This window comes from Moschus berezovskii, chromosome 15 (genome assembly GCF_049115385.1).
Source record: "Moschus berezovskii isolate FMDL1 chromosome 15, NW_MosBer_1.0, whole genome shotgun sequence".
In the NCBI taxonomy this organism is placed as follows: domain Eukaryota; kingdom Metazoa; phylum Chordata; class Mammalia; order Artiodactyla; family Moschidae; genus Moschus; species Moschus berezovskii.
The window spans coordinates 32,835,322-32,849,399 of record NC_142474.1 but is presented as its reverse complement, the minus strand read 5'-3'; the positions used below and the strand labels follow the sequence as shown (position 1 = coordinate 32,849,399).

The 14,078-nt window shown below is 46.9% G+C and overlaps 1 protein-coding gene across 1 annotated transcript in view; it reads right to left on the bottom strand.

The window, feature by feature from the left end:
• Positions 1-8,651: 8,651 nt before the first annotated feature.
• ATRN (attractin) overlaps positions 8,652-14,078 on the bottom strand; it is a 201,269-nt gene continuing 195,842 nt past the window's right edge. Inside the window, exon 29 of the mRNA XM_055432398.2 lies at positions 8,652-13,194. Within this exon, the coding sequence (XP_055288373.2) occupies positions 13,070-13,194 (125 nt within the window). The 3' untranslated portion in view covers positions 8,652-13,069. The remainder of the gene's footprint in view (positions 13,195-14,078) is intronic.

The following is a 14,078-nucleotide window of genomic DNA, read 5'->3' as shown; positions in this document are numbered from 1 at the left end:
GTTAGGGGGTGGTCGGTGACACAATTCTAGCCAGTGAGTGAAATTCAGAGATCAGGCTTCCAGGAGAGCTCTTTAAAAAAGAACAGACTTCCTGACTGGGGTCCTTCAGACTCTGGCCTCAGCTCTTCCCTCTTCTTGCCCAAAACTTGGAGGCGATGCCTAGGAACATGGGCACCATCTTGGAAGAGGAATCACGTGTGGCACACCAGCCTGTCTGCCTTCCTCTGGGCTGTACTCTGTGAGAAAAATGATATGTCTAATTTGTTTAAACCACTTATCCCCAGGTGTCTGTTATTTGCAACTAACTATAGGCCCTGATTGACAGACTTCCACCTATGGGGTGCCTAGGAGCCCCAGGATCGCCCTCTGTGCTCACTTAGGGGAGCCCTCCACCTCAGTGCACACAGAACCCTACCCTGACAGACACTGGAAAGAAGGAGTAATGGTGTGTTTTTTCTTTTTTTCCTAATTGGTTTCTGTCCATGTGGAGAGTCAAATTTTTCCCTGGAGCAGAGGGAAATTTATCACAAGGGTTTAATAAACAGTGTGTGGTCAATGTGGACCCAGTGGATGCTAAGGGCATTGTGTTAAACTATAGTTCTGTGGAGGAGTTTTGGGAGGAGAGGGCAGAACTATGGGAACAAGGTACTAAGCTTTCCTCAAAAACCGGGGACTCCTGATTATTTTCTGTCTCTGGGCTGCTCCATCTCAAACCTGGTTGGAATTTGGCAGGGGCCAGAAGATAGTTTGGAGTGGAAGCTTTCGGTGCCTTGCTCAGCCCTCTCTGGGCTAGTGCAACCCATCCCCAAGCTGCCTGGGATGTTGGCTGCTAACACAGCTCACAGCTGCCCACTTCTCTAGAAGAGACGACCTGAAAGGTTACACTCTGTTCACAGAGGTGGACCGTGGCCAATGACTGACCGAGGCAGGAATTCAGGGGCCTGGCCCGCGTGCCTTGGGGGACAGCTGGACGTGCCGGTCATGCTTCAGAGTTCCCTGGGACTTTAGGCGGAGGCTGGAACCCAGCTGGGACCACATCCTAGTTTAGCTCTTTCCCCTGCCCACTCCTGTTCCCTCATGTCGAGGTTCCCCTGAGGGCACTCCCTCCAATAAACCGTGGTCTGAGAATCCCTGCCTTGGGCTCCATTTCTGGAGAACTTGACCAAAGGCACAGGGGTTAGGTACAGACCACACCAAAGCCCAGGCCTGGGGCTGTCCTGACCAGAAAAAGAGCCACTGGCTCTGAGACTGTGCAGTTAGCAACTCATACCAAACCCACAGACACTACATGGGGCAGCTGTCAACCAGGCTCCCACCTGCAGCCAGTACTCCTCTGACTGGAACCAAACACAGCTCAAACTGGCTTGGGCTTCAGGCTCAGCTGTGTCCAGGGTTCAGATGATGTTGCTCCTGCTGATCTCTGCTCCACTCTGAAGCCAGACAGGCTCTCACCCAGGATGTTATCAGCAGCCCCAGATCTATGGTCTCTCCTTCAGCACTCTTAGCAGAGAAAGGCATTTCTTTTTCCCAGTATTTGTGGCCTAGAGAGTGACATCAGTCCACCAAGATCAGCCACCAAGAAGGGGCAGGACATTTTTCAATGGGAAAAAGGAGGGATGTTGGACGGAGCGAAGCTCAGAGTCTACCCTGTCACCACTTCATAAAGAAGGAATGTTCTCAGCTACCTACACCTGTGTGGAAATGGACATCTGGAGCAGGGGTGGCTAGGCAAGTGAAAGTATTGTATTACCTCCATTGTATGGTAGCCCAAGTGCAGATTAAATACCCACAAATAAGTGATTTGCTTTATGTGAGAGTGTGTTAAACTCTACTGAAAGTGTTAGTCGATCAGTCCTATCTAACTTTGTGAGCCCAGGAACTGTAGCCCGCCAGGCTCCTCTGTCCATGGAATTCTTCAGGCAAGAATGCTGGAGTGGGTAGCCATTCCCTTCTCCAGGGGATCTTCCCAACCCAGGGATTGAAGCTGGGTCTCCTGCATTGCATGCAGATTCTTTATTGTCTGAGCCACCAGGGAAGTCCTAAACTCTACTACTTCCATTTTTCACTCAGATAATTAGAGTGAAATATGGGCATATGGGACCCCCTGGGGAAGGGATAGGCTATCTACTCCAGTGTCCTTGGGCTTCCCTGGTGGCTCAGATGGTAGAGAGTCTACCTGCAATGTGGGAGACCTGGGTTCAATCCCTGGGTTAAGAAGATCCCCTGGGAGTGGGTATAACCCACTCCAGTATTCTTGCCTGGGGAATCCCCATGGAGAGAGAAGCCTGGCAGGCTACAGTCCATGGGGTCGAAAAGAGTTGGACAGGACTGAGCGACTGAGCACATACGTACACATAGGCATATGGGCTTCCCCAGGTGGTGCTAGCAGGAAAGAACCCGCCTGCAAATGCAGGAGGAAGTAAGAGACATGGGTTCAATCCCTGGCTTGGGAAGATCCCCTGGAGGAGGGCATGGCAACCCACTCCAGTATTCTTGCATGGAGAATCCCACAGACAGAGGAGCCTGCTGGGCTACAGTCCATAGGGTTGCAAAGAGTTGGACACGACTAAAGCGACTTAGCACCCACGCATAGGCATATACCTTTCAAAAGATTGGGAAGATAAAAGTGAATGGAACTTAGTGGAAAATAGCAAAATTGTTCATGGCACCTGGCTACCTTCCTTCGGTACTTTCCAACGAAGGCATGGGGTTTAATTAAATGGAGCCTCTTTAACACAAGACAGTGTGAAAGGTAAAGAGGCTTCCTCACTGGGTGCAAGGGGAGAATGAAAGTTCATAGGGCTCCCATGTCAGCCTGGCTCTCTATTTTTTTTTTTCCCCAGAGTGAATGTTCCCAGGGGGAGGCTGAGGCTGTCTGGGGAGTGGAACTAGCCACCCTGGAGACAAGCCAAAAGGAGGGACTAGGCCCTGTGACTTGCAGAGGTTATCATCTTGCCACTTCTGGGGCTGTTGACTTTCCTAGGGTTTTGTTGTTGTAATGGGCCGAACGGTAGTTCCAAAAATATGTCCTCATCCTAATCTTTGGGACCTGTGAACGTTACCTTATATGTTGGCAAAAAGAGTGAATATTACCTTCTGTGGCAAAAGATGTGATTGAATTAAGGATAGTGAGTGGAGGCACTTATCCTGGATCATCAGAGGGAGCCATGAACACAGTTATGTGCATCTTTGTTAAAGAAAGGCAGAGGGAGATTAGATATACAACAGAAGAGAGGGTGCCATGAAGACACAGGCAGAGGCAGGATTGAGGTGGTCACAAGCCAAGTAATGTGGGCAGCCACCTAGAGAAGGCCAGGAGCAGATTCTCCCCTAGAACTTCTGCTCTGGGACTGGGAACAGTGCAGCTCTGCTCACAGCATGATTTTGGACTTTTGGCCTTCAGAACTGTGAGAATAAATTTCATTTAAAGCCACTAAGATTAGGTAATTTGTTATAGCAGCTTTGGGAAACTAGTGGAGTTGTTTTAGGTGGTCAGAGTTTGGTTTCTGTCACTTCCATATAAAAAGGTCCTGGCTCATAACATGGTGTTAAGTCTGGCCGAACGCCTCAAAGCTGAGTCCAGCCGCGGCCCCTACAACCAGAGAAGGGTCCTGCCTTGCTCCACATCTGAGTATCAGCCTTTGTGTCCTGCCAGGTAGCCTGCTTGCTGTCACACTTTCACATGTGTTCTGGGAATTGCAGTCCTGGGCCTGGCCTCATCCCTGTGACTGGGTCTCTGTTAGCTGTTGCCAACACTGAGCCTCTAGCTGACAGGCGGCTGGGGATGGGAGCAGGCAGAAAGGCAGGTGCTGGAAGCACCCATGGATTTATGGGTGGAAACTTCACGGTTCATGAATGCTTGCTCTGGCTTGTTGTCTTAAGTTGCAAGGTTAATACAAAGCTGTTTGCTGGCCCCCTCCTCCCGCCACCCACCCCAGTTTAGTCAGGTGTGCCAAACTCAGAACTGGCTTATCTCTACAGGAAGGATGGACACTGGTGGGTGAAATTTCCAGAAGGCCAGGAGTGAAGAGGCAGGCAGGGCTATAGGAGAGGTGCCCCCAGCTGGACAGCAACTTGCCAGTGAGCCTGGCACGCATGTGAGAGGAGACAGAACATGGCCCTGCCTTGCAGGCCTGGGAAGGCCTGTTTTGAAAGATGTCTAAGGAAGCTGTTCTGCCAGGGACACACATCACCTCACACCCAAAGGAGCCTCCAGTCCAAGGCAGAAAGTGAAAGAGAAGTCGCTCAGTCATGTCCAACTCTTTGCGACCCCATGGCTGTAAGCCTACCAGGTTCCTCCATCCATGGGATTTTCCAGGTAAGAATACTGGAGTGGGTTGCCATTTCTTCTCCAGGAGATCCTCCCGACCCAGGGATTGAACCATGGTCTCCTGCATTGTAGGCAGATACTTTACCATCTGAGTCACCAGGGAAGTCCATTGGCAGATTGGTATAAACCCCCGACAGAGTTTCCGCGGAACCGCAGAGTAGGGCTCCTCACTTGCTTCGCACAGGGTGTGTCATTCATTCACACAAGCACACTGCAGAGTTAGTAAAGAACAGCAGAAAACATGTTCACTAGAAGAACAAAGAACTAGAGCTCCAAGCATCCTTACCTTGTCCTGAAGAATCCCGGACGAGCCCCAAGATGAACGGTTGCTGCTGAACCACAAAAGGCTCCGGGATTCTTGGCCTCCGAAGGAGAAGAATTCAATCCGGGGCCAGTGACAAGGCTTGATCACTCAGAACTTTTGTGTAATAAAGTTTTATTCAAGTGTAAAAGAGACAGAGAAAGCTTCTGACACAGACATCAGAAGGGGGCAGAAAGAGTGCCCCCCCAAGGCAGAAGATACAGAGGAAAATTAAGATGAGAAGAAGCCCACATGCCCACACAAGATAAAATACACACAAAACCTCAGAACCTGAGCCTTCAAGGGACTGGGAATAAGCAGCAAAGGAGGAAAGGCCTACAGGGCATGCAAATGGGCCCCAGCAGCCAGGCTGGAGCCCTGGCTCCTGGTGCAGCAACTTTATACAGTCATCAGGACTGTCTCAGTTCATCCCTTCTCTGTGTTGGGAGCAGAGAATGGAAGAGAATTCGTGCCAGGCATGTCCCACAGCTAGTGACACAGGGCTGCAGGGAGTGTGTCCATCCAGATGCAACCCAATTGGAGACTCTGGGAATGACACTGCTCTTGGTGATAGAATTTTCCAAAATGGTGACCAGCTCTTGGTAAAGTTTTGAAGAGAAGAAGTCCGGTCTTCCCTTATTTATACAGCAAAGTAGCTTCATTTCTAAAAAGCTTTGTGTTTATAATATTTTAGTGTTCTATACTGAATAATTAGAAACAGATTTTTTCTCATCTACACAAATATCCAACATTTGAAACTCGGGTGGGACGCGGGTCAGTTCCTTGTTGGGTAGGACAGTCCTGCATGTCACAGGATGATGGTCCACCTTTGGGGCCACCTGCTAAATCATAGTAGCACTGCCCCTTGAAAGCGATAATCAGATTACCCCACCTGTTTCCAAGATGCCCCCTAGGAGGCAGTCCTACACCCACTCAGAACTACTGTCCTGCAGGACCAGGCTACCCTGACTCTTGCCGCTGGCCCATTTTGCTCCCCCAAGCCCTGTGTCTTGCCACTGTGCAGGCCCAGCAGGCTCATTGCCTTCTCTGGGCCTATCTGCATCTGCTGTTCCCTCTACTAGAAAGCTCTTCCCCTGACATCCACATGCCAGCTCCTTCCTTCATTCAGCTCTACCCAGCTGATACCTGCCCCAGTGACTCAGCCCCACACTTTCTACCTCAACCCTTCCTCAGCCTTTCTTCACAGAACTTATTACCTGGCATTGTCTTTGTGTCCCCCACTAGACTATAGACTCCACCAGGACAGATTCTGTCTGCCTTGTTCACTGTTAAGTCCCTGGTCCCCATACAGTGCCTGTCTGACACAGTGGCAGGATGGGCAGGAGGAGGAGGATGGCTGACACACTGCAGTCTTTAATTAGACTCTCAATAGTCACAATGTTGGTTGTTTTCAATTTTTTAGGGTCAGGCTATTGGTTTCCTTGGGGCTTCCCTGGTGGCTCGGTGGTCAAGAATCTGCTTGCCAATGCAGGAGACACAGGTTCAATCCCTGGTCTGGGAAGATCTCCTGGAGTAGGAAATGACAGCCCACTCCAGTATTCTTGCCTGGAAAATTCTACGGACACAGGAGCTTGGTGGGTTATAGTCCATGGGGTTGCAAAGAGTCGGACACGACTTAGCAACTGAACAACAATGGTTTTCTTGGTAAAATAATTCACTCAGAAACCTACACATTTTCTTTCTCTAGCAGGCAGGTCCAGTGGCAACGACAGCATTCCTGGTTCTTTCCTGAGCACAGTAATCAGGTTAGCTTTATTTCTTTGCTTATCTACATGACCCCCCTGAAGATGATGGATGGCTTAAGCAGGAACCACACCCTCTGATTCTTGCTCAAAGGCTGAGGCACTGTCTTCCTGAGCCGTCTCTGATCATAAGCACACTTTGGTGTTTAGAGACTAGAAGCAAGACTATTTGGCTTTTCCAACACTGCAGGACCCTGGATTTCAGGGTTCTCCACCCCTTTCACTTCTGCTTGTAAACTGGCCAATTGTTTTTTTTGGAACTCAACTCTGTCATGCCAAAACAGCCAGTAACAATCAACACATACCACATTTTTGCTTTTTCACAGCTTCTTCCACTTGAACAAAAACTCAGTAGACACATCGTTTGCTTTTACAAGTTATCCAACATCATAGCCTTATCAGATGTTCTGCCACTGCCCAACAGGGATCCCCAGCTGTTCTGCCTGATGTGTCTGTTTTCTCATTGCCTGCTGCCTGACCTCTAAGCTAATGATTCCTTGTGAGTGTGCGTTCAGTCGCTCAGTTGTGTCTGACTCTGTGACTCCAAGGACTGTAGCCCACCAGGCTCCTCTGTCCATGGGATTTTCCAGGCAAGAATACTAGAGTGGGCTGCCATTTCCTTCTCCAGGTCTTCCCAGACCAGGGATTGAACCTGTGTCTCCTACATTGGCAGGCAGATTCTTGACCACCGAGCCACCAGGGCAGCCCCAAGGAAACCACTAGCCTGACCTTAAAAAAATGAAAACAACCAACACACACAGCACACGGCTCTTGCTAGTCTGGTGGCTTGCCTCTAAGTGGTGACGTGGGCCTTTATTTACCTCCAATGTCTTTAACAGGTGACCATGGTTTTGTGCCAAGTTTGGAACTTCTTCCAAAATTTCTTGGCTAAAGCCCAGTTAATGGCCCTGACCTAACTGTAAGAAGGCAGAGATGCTGTTGATGCTGTGGCAAACTACCACATTATCACTAAATCACAGGTTTTGAGCCAGTCAGAAACAGCTGGTGGCTCCTACAACCTGCCCCAGGACAGTATCAAGGTCCTCTCTAACTTGTCAGTGGCCTGTAGTTCAGCTGTTTCACACCCTGGCTCAGGCCCAAGCTCCAGTCTCCTGGCCTGGACCTGGTGCTTTACTCACTCTCCCCTGTATGAACCATAGCATTTCCTTGTGCTCCTTCTGGACTCTCAACTTCATGCTGATTTTATCCTTCTAGACCTTTTTTCTTTTAATATGCAAAAGTGTGATTTATTTACACTAAGTATGAAGAACATTGACTTTCAGTTCCTTCGGTTAAAAAAAACAACCGAGAGAACATAAGATGACGGCACAGATTTTACACAAAATCTCATATTCTCAGACATTCTGCACAAATAATTGTATACATACATGACATATTTAAGGGCAAACTGCAATCCTGATGAAAAAATCCAACTCCTAGTTTGATTTTTTTCTTAACTGGAGGATAACTACTTTATAATATTGTGCTGGTTTCTGCCATACATCAACATGAATCAGTCACAGGTACTTCTAGACCTTTTGAACTCAGCATCAGGGCACTGAAATGGACTGTTCTGAACCTCTTCTGAGGGCAGGAGATGCATAAAGTAGGGCTGGAGGTACAGAAGGCATACAGACAAGAATGTGAATGGATATATACCTTCATCAAAATTCAAGATCAATGACAATGCTGTGGCTGTGGAGGACTAAATCTATCTCCTTGAGATTTAGCAGGAGCCCGAGAGGACAGGGCTTCCCTGGTGGCTCAGTTGGTAAAGAATCTGCCTGCAATGTAGGAGACCTGGGTTCGATCCCTGGGTTGGGAAGATCCCCTGGAGGAGGGCATGGCAACCCACTCCTGAATTTTTACCTGGAGAATCCCCATGGACAGAGAAGCCTGGTGGGCTGCAGTCCATGGGGTCACAAAGAGTTGGCCACAACTGAGTGACTAAGCACACACATGAGAGGACAAGAAGCTGAATGACCAAGGGCAGCTGGTAAGGCTCTGGCACAGGCGTGACGGCGCCCAGGCCGAGCTGTCCTGCACACCAGTCTCTGTCTCCAGCACTGGTGTGTTAAGGGCAAAGAGGGCCATGATGGGGACACAGGAAATCTGCTCACAAACTGCTCAGGATTCCTCCCACACCTCATGGCCCAGTTTTGCCTAGAGGTGTCTGAGGTGCCCACCTGCTGATTTACAGCTCTGTCAGACTGCCAGATGCATCCTCTGAGGCAGTCTGAAAACTGGTAAACTTTTAAAAATATTTTTCTCCCTTTTCTTAAGGTTCTGTTGACCAAATTGTAAAAATAAGTGAAACAAAACACAAACAGAACAAAACCCACATTTTTATCAGATCTACTTTTATTTCAGAAGGAAGTTTGTATTATAGTATTTACTTCTGTTTATATACAAGTTCTTCACATTTATTTTTAAAATGCACAGACCTCCCTTAGTTCTCTTGTTCCTGCTTAAATTAGCTGTTATTTTACAATACAAAAAATACCAAAAAATTGCAGTCCTAAATGTATGTATAACACCCACAATCCCCAGCAATGAAATAGTTTACAATACTTACTCCATATTTACATGAGTGCAATATATGCTAAATTATACATATTAACAAACTAAGCTTGAATCCAAACCAAAAACTCCCCAAACAAAACAAAACTGTAAATAACTATAAAACATTTCCAGAGCCAGAATTAGTTCAACAAAACAGGCTTCACTAGTGTTTAGAATGTTTTGTGCACAAATTCAGTTATTGAAAGTCAATTCCATTATTGCCTTTAAAAGAGAAGGCGCCAGTTTTCCTCTCCTCTCCAACAAATCATCTCCCTGCAGGTGAAGGGTGTTCATGAATTTGGACAGCTCAGGGGAAACATCTCTTGGTGGGCTTGGCTATCTACAAACCATCACGGTGATTTTTATGGTTTGAGCCATTTGGTAAACTGAGTAAACATTTCAGGCTGAGAGCCGGTGCACGGTCCTAGGCTAGACCCTCTGCCTTCCTGGGTCTGTCCTCAGGTGGCCAATTCTCACAGAAACCACTGCAAGGAAAGGTCTCCTGGGACGACAGGTTTGAGGAGCTGGATTCTGCTGTAATCTTCAAGAGCTGCTTTTCCATCTGTCACTGCCTGAGTGTTAGCTTAGGTTGTCAGTTAAGTACTTAGTGAATATTTGTTGAATCATTCCCCACCCTATCTCTAAGTACACTCTACTAAGTTGAAGGAGCGAGATTTGCACTGAAAGGTAAAGTGTCTTTTTCTACAATACCGATCTGGCCTTTCCATTTGACCCAGATTTCCTGGTGCATCTCCAATCTTGTTACCTCAGGCCTTATCCACTGATATTCCAGTATTTTCCCTATGCTGACAGTCTCTGTCCAGGGCTATTTTCTTCCAGGTTAGCTCAGGCAGCATATGGTTGCTTTCTCTCCACACCTCCTCCCACATTTAGAGGTGATCCTCACAGGAAACAAGACTTCTCCCCAAACAGTATGGGAAGGGGGCAGGAGGTGGGCAGGAGGCAAGGGTGAGGTTCTCCATGGGGAAACAGGAGGAGCTAATTATCAACAAAGCAGCTGCCCACTCCCACCCCCAGTTTTCAGTATAGTTAACTATGGTCCTAGGAAATGGTCATCAAAAATTTACACAAAATCACAACAAAATGCAGCCTGAAAAACCCCCTTTTAGAAAATCTGACTAGATCTATGGTATAGTCTTTGTATCTTAAGTCTAAGAGAAACATTTCTCAGGACGAGACTGGTCTTTTCCTGGCTACCCACAGCACCAAGAGGCTGACAGGAAGATTTACAATGCACTTGCAGAGCTGATGACAGTGACAGAGACATTCCAGCTACCAGCAAGCCTCTTCACACACTGCCCACATTTTCATGCATGCACTGACAGATGAGTTCTGCTTTAAAAGTTATCCAACTGGTCCCAGATGCATTTGAACACATGGGCACAACGGGGATGCCTTTCTCGGCTTTATCATCACTGTACGAGAGGACTTCTCTGAGCCTGGATATCCATTATATGGCACAAAAACACATTAGGTCAAACTTGGACACCGTTATGTTTAATAAAAATACATTAAGATATTTTTGTTTTATGTACACTCTGAATGTCCAAACATTTGGACACTATTGTATAGTTATGTACAAGTGCAATATCTATGTTTTCATAACTATTTTAATTTATATACAGGCTCTGAAGTTCCAGATGACTTCCTCTCAGTAACTGGCTCTAAGCTGAGTGCCTCTTTCTCCTGCCACCTCCTTTTCTGGCCCAAGCCTGGAGAAAGCTGTTTGCTACTGGCTGCAAAGGAGAAGCAGCTGGATTCAGTTGTTTCTCTACTGTTGGAGTGGAATTAAACTTCACTTGCTCCTTCCTCCCTTTTAAAAAATAAACATTATCTTTTAGAAAAAAAGAAAACCAGGTGGCTATGGGACACGGTGCTTATTATTTCAAGGCATGGAACTACCATGGGGAGGAGGCTTCTTTGCCAAGCAAACACTAGTCCTTTGAACAAACAAGGACTTCCTTTGTGGGAGGGTCCTCTCCAATGGCCTCGTGGTAATTACAGGGCGAAGGACCAGTCCATGGCAGGCTCTCTGGGGGTACCATGTTCTGGAGCAGAGATGTAGGGAGCATCTAAGAGGAGGGATCTTCTCTAGAACCGTCTGCTCTTTAACAATGATGTGAAAAAGCAGCATTTTGAGAGGCAAGTCTCAAAGTAGAGGTGTTTTGTGCATCAGTGTTTTATGGTTCAACATCCTTGAAAACATCTTTCTAGGCAATTCTTCATGGGAGGGGTTAGTGTTAGGGAAGAGATAATACTCCCTCTCTCTAGGTACTCCATATAAAGGTGAAATGCCACAGTTTTGCTCTTTTGAGTATTAATTTCTCCAAATTCACAAACTTGAGCATTGTTGTCTAAAGGTCTACCCTTCCTGAGCTCCTGCACACCACTTCCCCCCCGCCCCCCCAGAGTAATGCTAGAGAACTCCTGGGTTTTGAAGCAGAAGAGAGGTCCTGGGAGGCTGCTGCATAATGCCAGAATACAGAGCACCACGGACAGGACAACACAACATCCAGGCAGTGGCCTGGGGAGACGAGCAGGGACAGCCCTACCCCACCTCAATTTGGTCACGACTTCAATTTGGTCACTTCATTTGGCATAGTTTTCTCTCCTTGTCCATTTTTCTCATGTGCTTTTCACCCTTATCAGCATTCACTGCCTACCCACCCCCCCCGCCCCCACAGCCACCCCTCGGATCTAGGAGGGAGCATGGGAGGCCTGGGTCCCTCCTAGGGGAAAAGAGGACAAACAGCTCCAGGCCCTTCTCCAGGCTTTGGGCAGGTTCTGCCTGACAACAGGAGACCGACCCTCTCTTGGCACTCCACCGGCAGCCTGAGAATGAAGAAAGACCTACCACCTTAAACAGGCGACAGAAACAAATTGATCCTCTTTGATCAAGGGGTCCCAAGTGCTGTCATGCTCTTTCCGGCTCAAGGGAGACATGTAACAAGAGCAAGCCCCTCCCTCTGTGGTGCCTGGGCAGGAGTGGCCAGAGGGGCTGAAGCAAACATTAGGCCAAGTCTGGGGCAGGGAGGCACATGGGAACATGCCTTAGATAGTGTCCTTTTTGAAAAACAGGAGCGTTCACAGTTAGTTCCTTTCTGCTTTCCTCTCAATCCCTGCTACATTAAATGTTTCTTGGGGTGAGAAAACTTTCCTGGCTGCAAATTAGATTTTAGAAAAGAGCTGATTGCCAATGATAGCTATTTAAGTTTTATAAGAATGTAGGAATGCAATTATGTAAAAACTTATGCTTACTAACTTTCCAATTGCTAGATCTATTTAAAGTCTAGGCACTTAGTGTGTGTGTGTGTGTGTGTGAGAGAGAGAGAGAGAGAGAGCGCAAGTGACAGAGACAGACAGACAGACAGAAAGGTAAAGAGGAAAGAGAAGGATAGGGAAGGAAAGAGAGAGAGGACTTCAAATGGATTAAGACTAAATTAATCACGTTGCTACAGAAAACTACATATTACATCAGTTTACATTCCAAGTAACACTGCTGACCTTGACATTTAAAATAGCCCCCTTCTATCTTATGATTCAAAAGAGATGGACCATTATTAATTCTCAACTAGAAAAAAAGTTTCTCCCTGGAAGAGAGATATTTGCCTAAATCGTGCAAGAATAAATAGCACATCTTTTAAAAAAGATAGCAGGCTTCAGATGAAAAATTAATTCATCTGACTAGTTTTTAAAAGATCACATTCAAGAATGACTGATGATAAATGTCTACTTGTAAACACTACATCTTTGTTTTTTGCACAGTTGAGACAGTCCCAAGGACAGTTTTCCACAAGTGAACCTGAGTGTCATTTCTAGCTCTCTCGCTCTACACCGGCCTCCTCCAGCAACAACTGGATCACCCCGGGACCTGTAATTAAATCAATTATTTCCTATACGAAAGTAAAAGGTTAGATGCTGGAGTACAGATGGGAGAAACTGTCAAAGAAAGCTTGTGAACATGCAGAGGAGGTGGATGATTCGAGGGTTTCCAGTCTTCTGCCCCGCACAGCGTCTTCTCCCTGCCTGCTCCCTCCTGGCAGACGGCTCTGGCACGCCACTCCTTGCTCACAGGGAGTCCTGGCCCCAGCATCAAATGCAGGTCCCAGGCTGCGCAGGGGGCTGCTGTTTTCGGTTTCTCACTGCTCCTGACTTCTCTTTGTAGACTACTGGCATCTGCTGAGAAATGTCCACCAGGGCACTGGCCACTGCGAGCCCTTGGGAGAACCCAAAGGAGGAACACATGTTAAGGAACAGCTTGCTTGTATTTAGAAAATAATTGAAAAAATTTCTTTTTACATTCCCATGGTGCAATAAATAAAGTATATACATAGGAAAAACCTTACTTTTAACCTGTGTCTCCCTCCATATTCCCCCCTTCCATCAGAGTAACTGCTTTCATTAGTTTGTGTATATTCTTTCAGGGTTTATTTGTACAAATACATATTTTCCTCCTTTCCCCCTTTTTACATAAAAGGAGTACCTTACTTTCCAGCAGATCAACCAAGCAAAGTGCTCTGCCTAGCAGTGGAACATTTAAGATTGAAGACATGCTTTAAGCACTAAGCTTCACCTGTCTTTTTCTCCAAAAAAGCTGCACTATTTATGATGAAATTCAGATTCATTCCACATTGCCCAGCTAGCACTATTATTATTTTGATATCTATACCATGATAAGAGTTAGGATAGACTCTGGGGCCAGACTTTGGAATAAGCAAGATTCTTTAACCTCCGAGTGCCTCAGTTTCCTCATTTGTAAACGGGGAACAGCACAGGGCTTGTGTGAGAAGTCAATGAGTGAACTAATGGAAGGTTTCAGAATGGTACCTGGCTTTTCATCTCCATTACCACTTTTGCTTTGGGGACTGGTGAGTCCATTCTCCCTTCTGTATTGGTAATTGATTAACTTGATGTTCACTAGGGAAGGCACAATCCTGGGGAAGTTGGACTCCTATGTTTGTGAAAAGGCCAGACAGGCTCATAGCCCTGTTGAGGCCTCCAGGAGCCATGCTAGAGGAGTTTCTTACTTCACCTGCTGAGTAGCTTTTAAGTGCCGGGTTTAGTACCTGGCATGCAGTGAGGAATCCACACCAGTGACCAC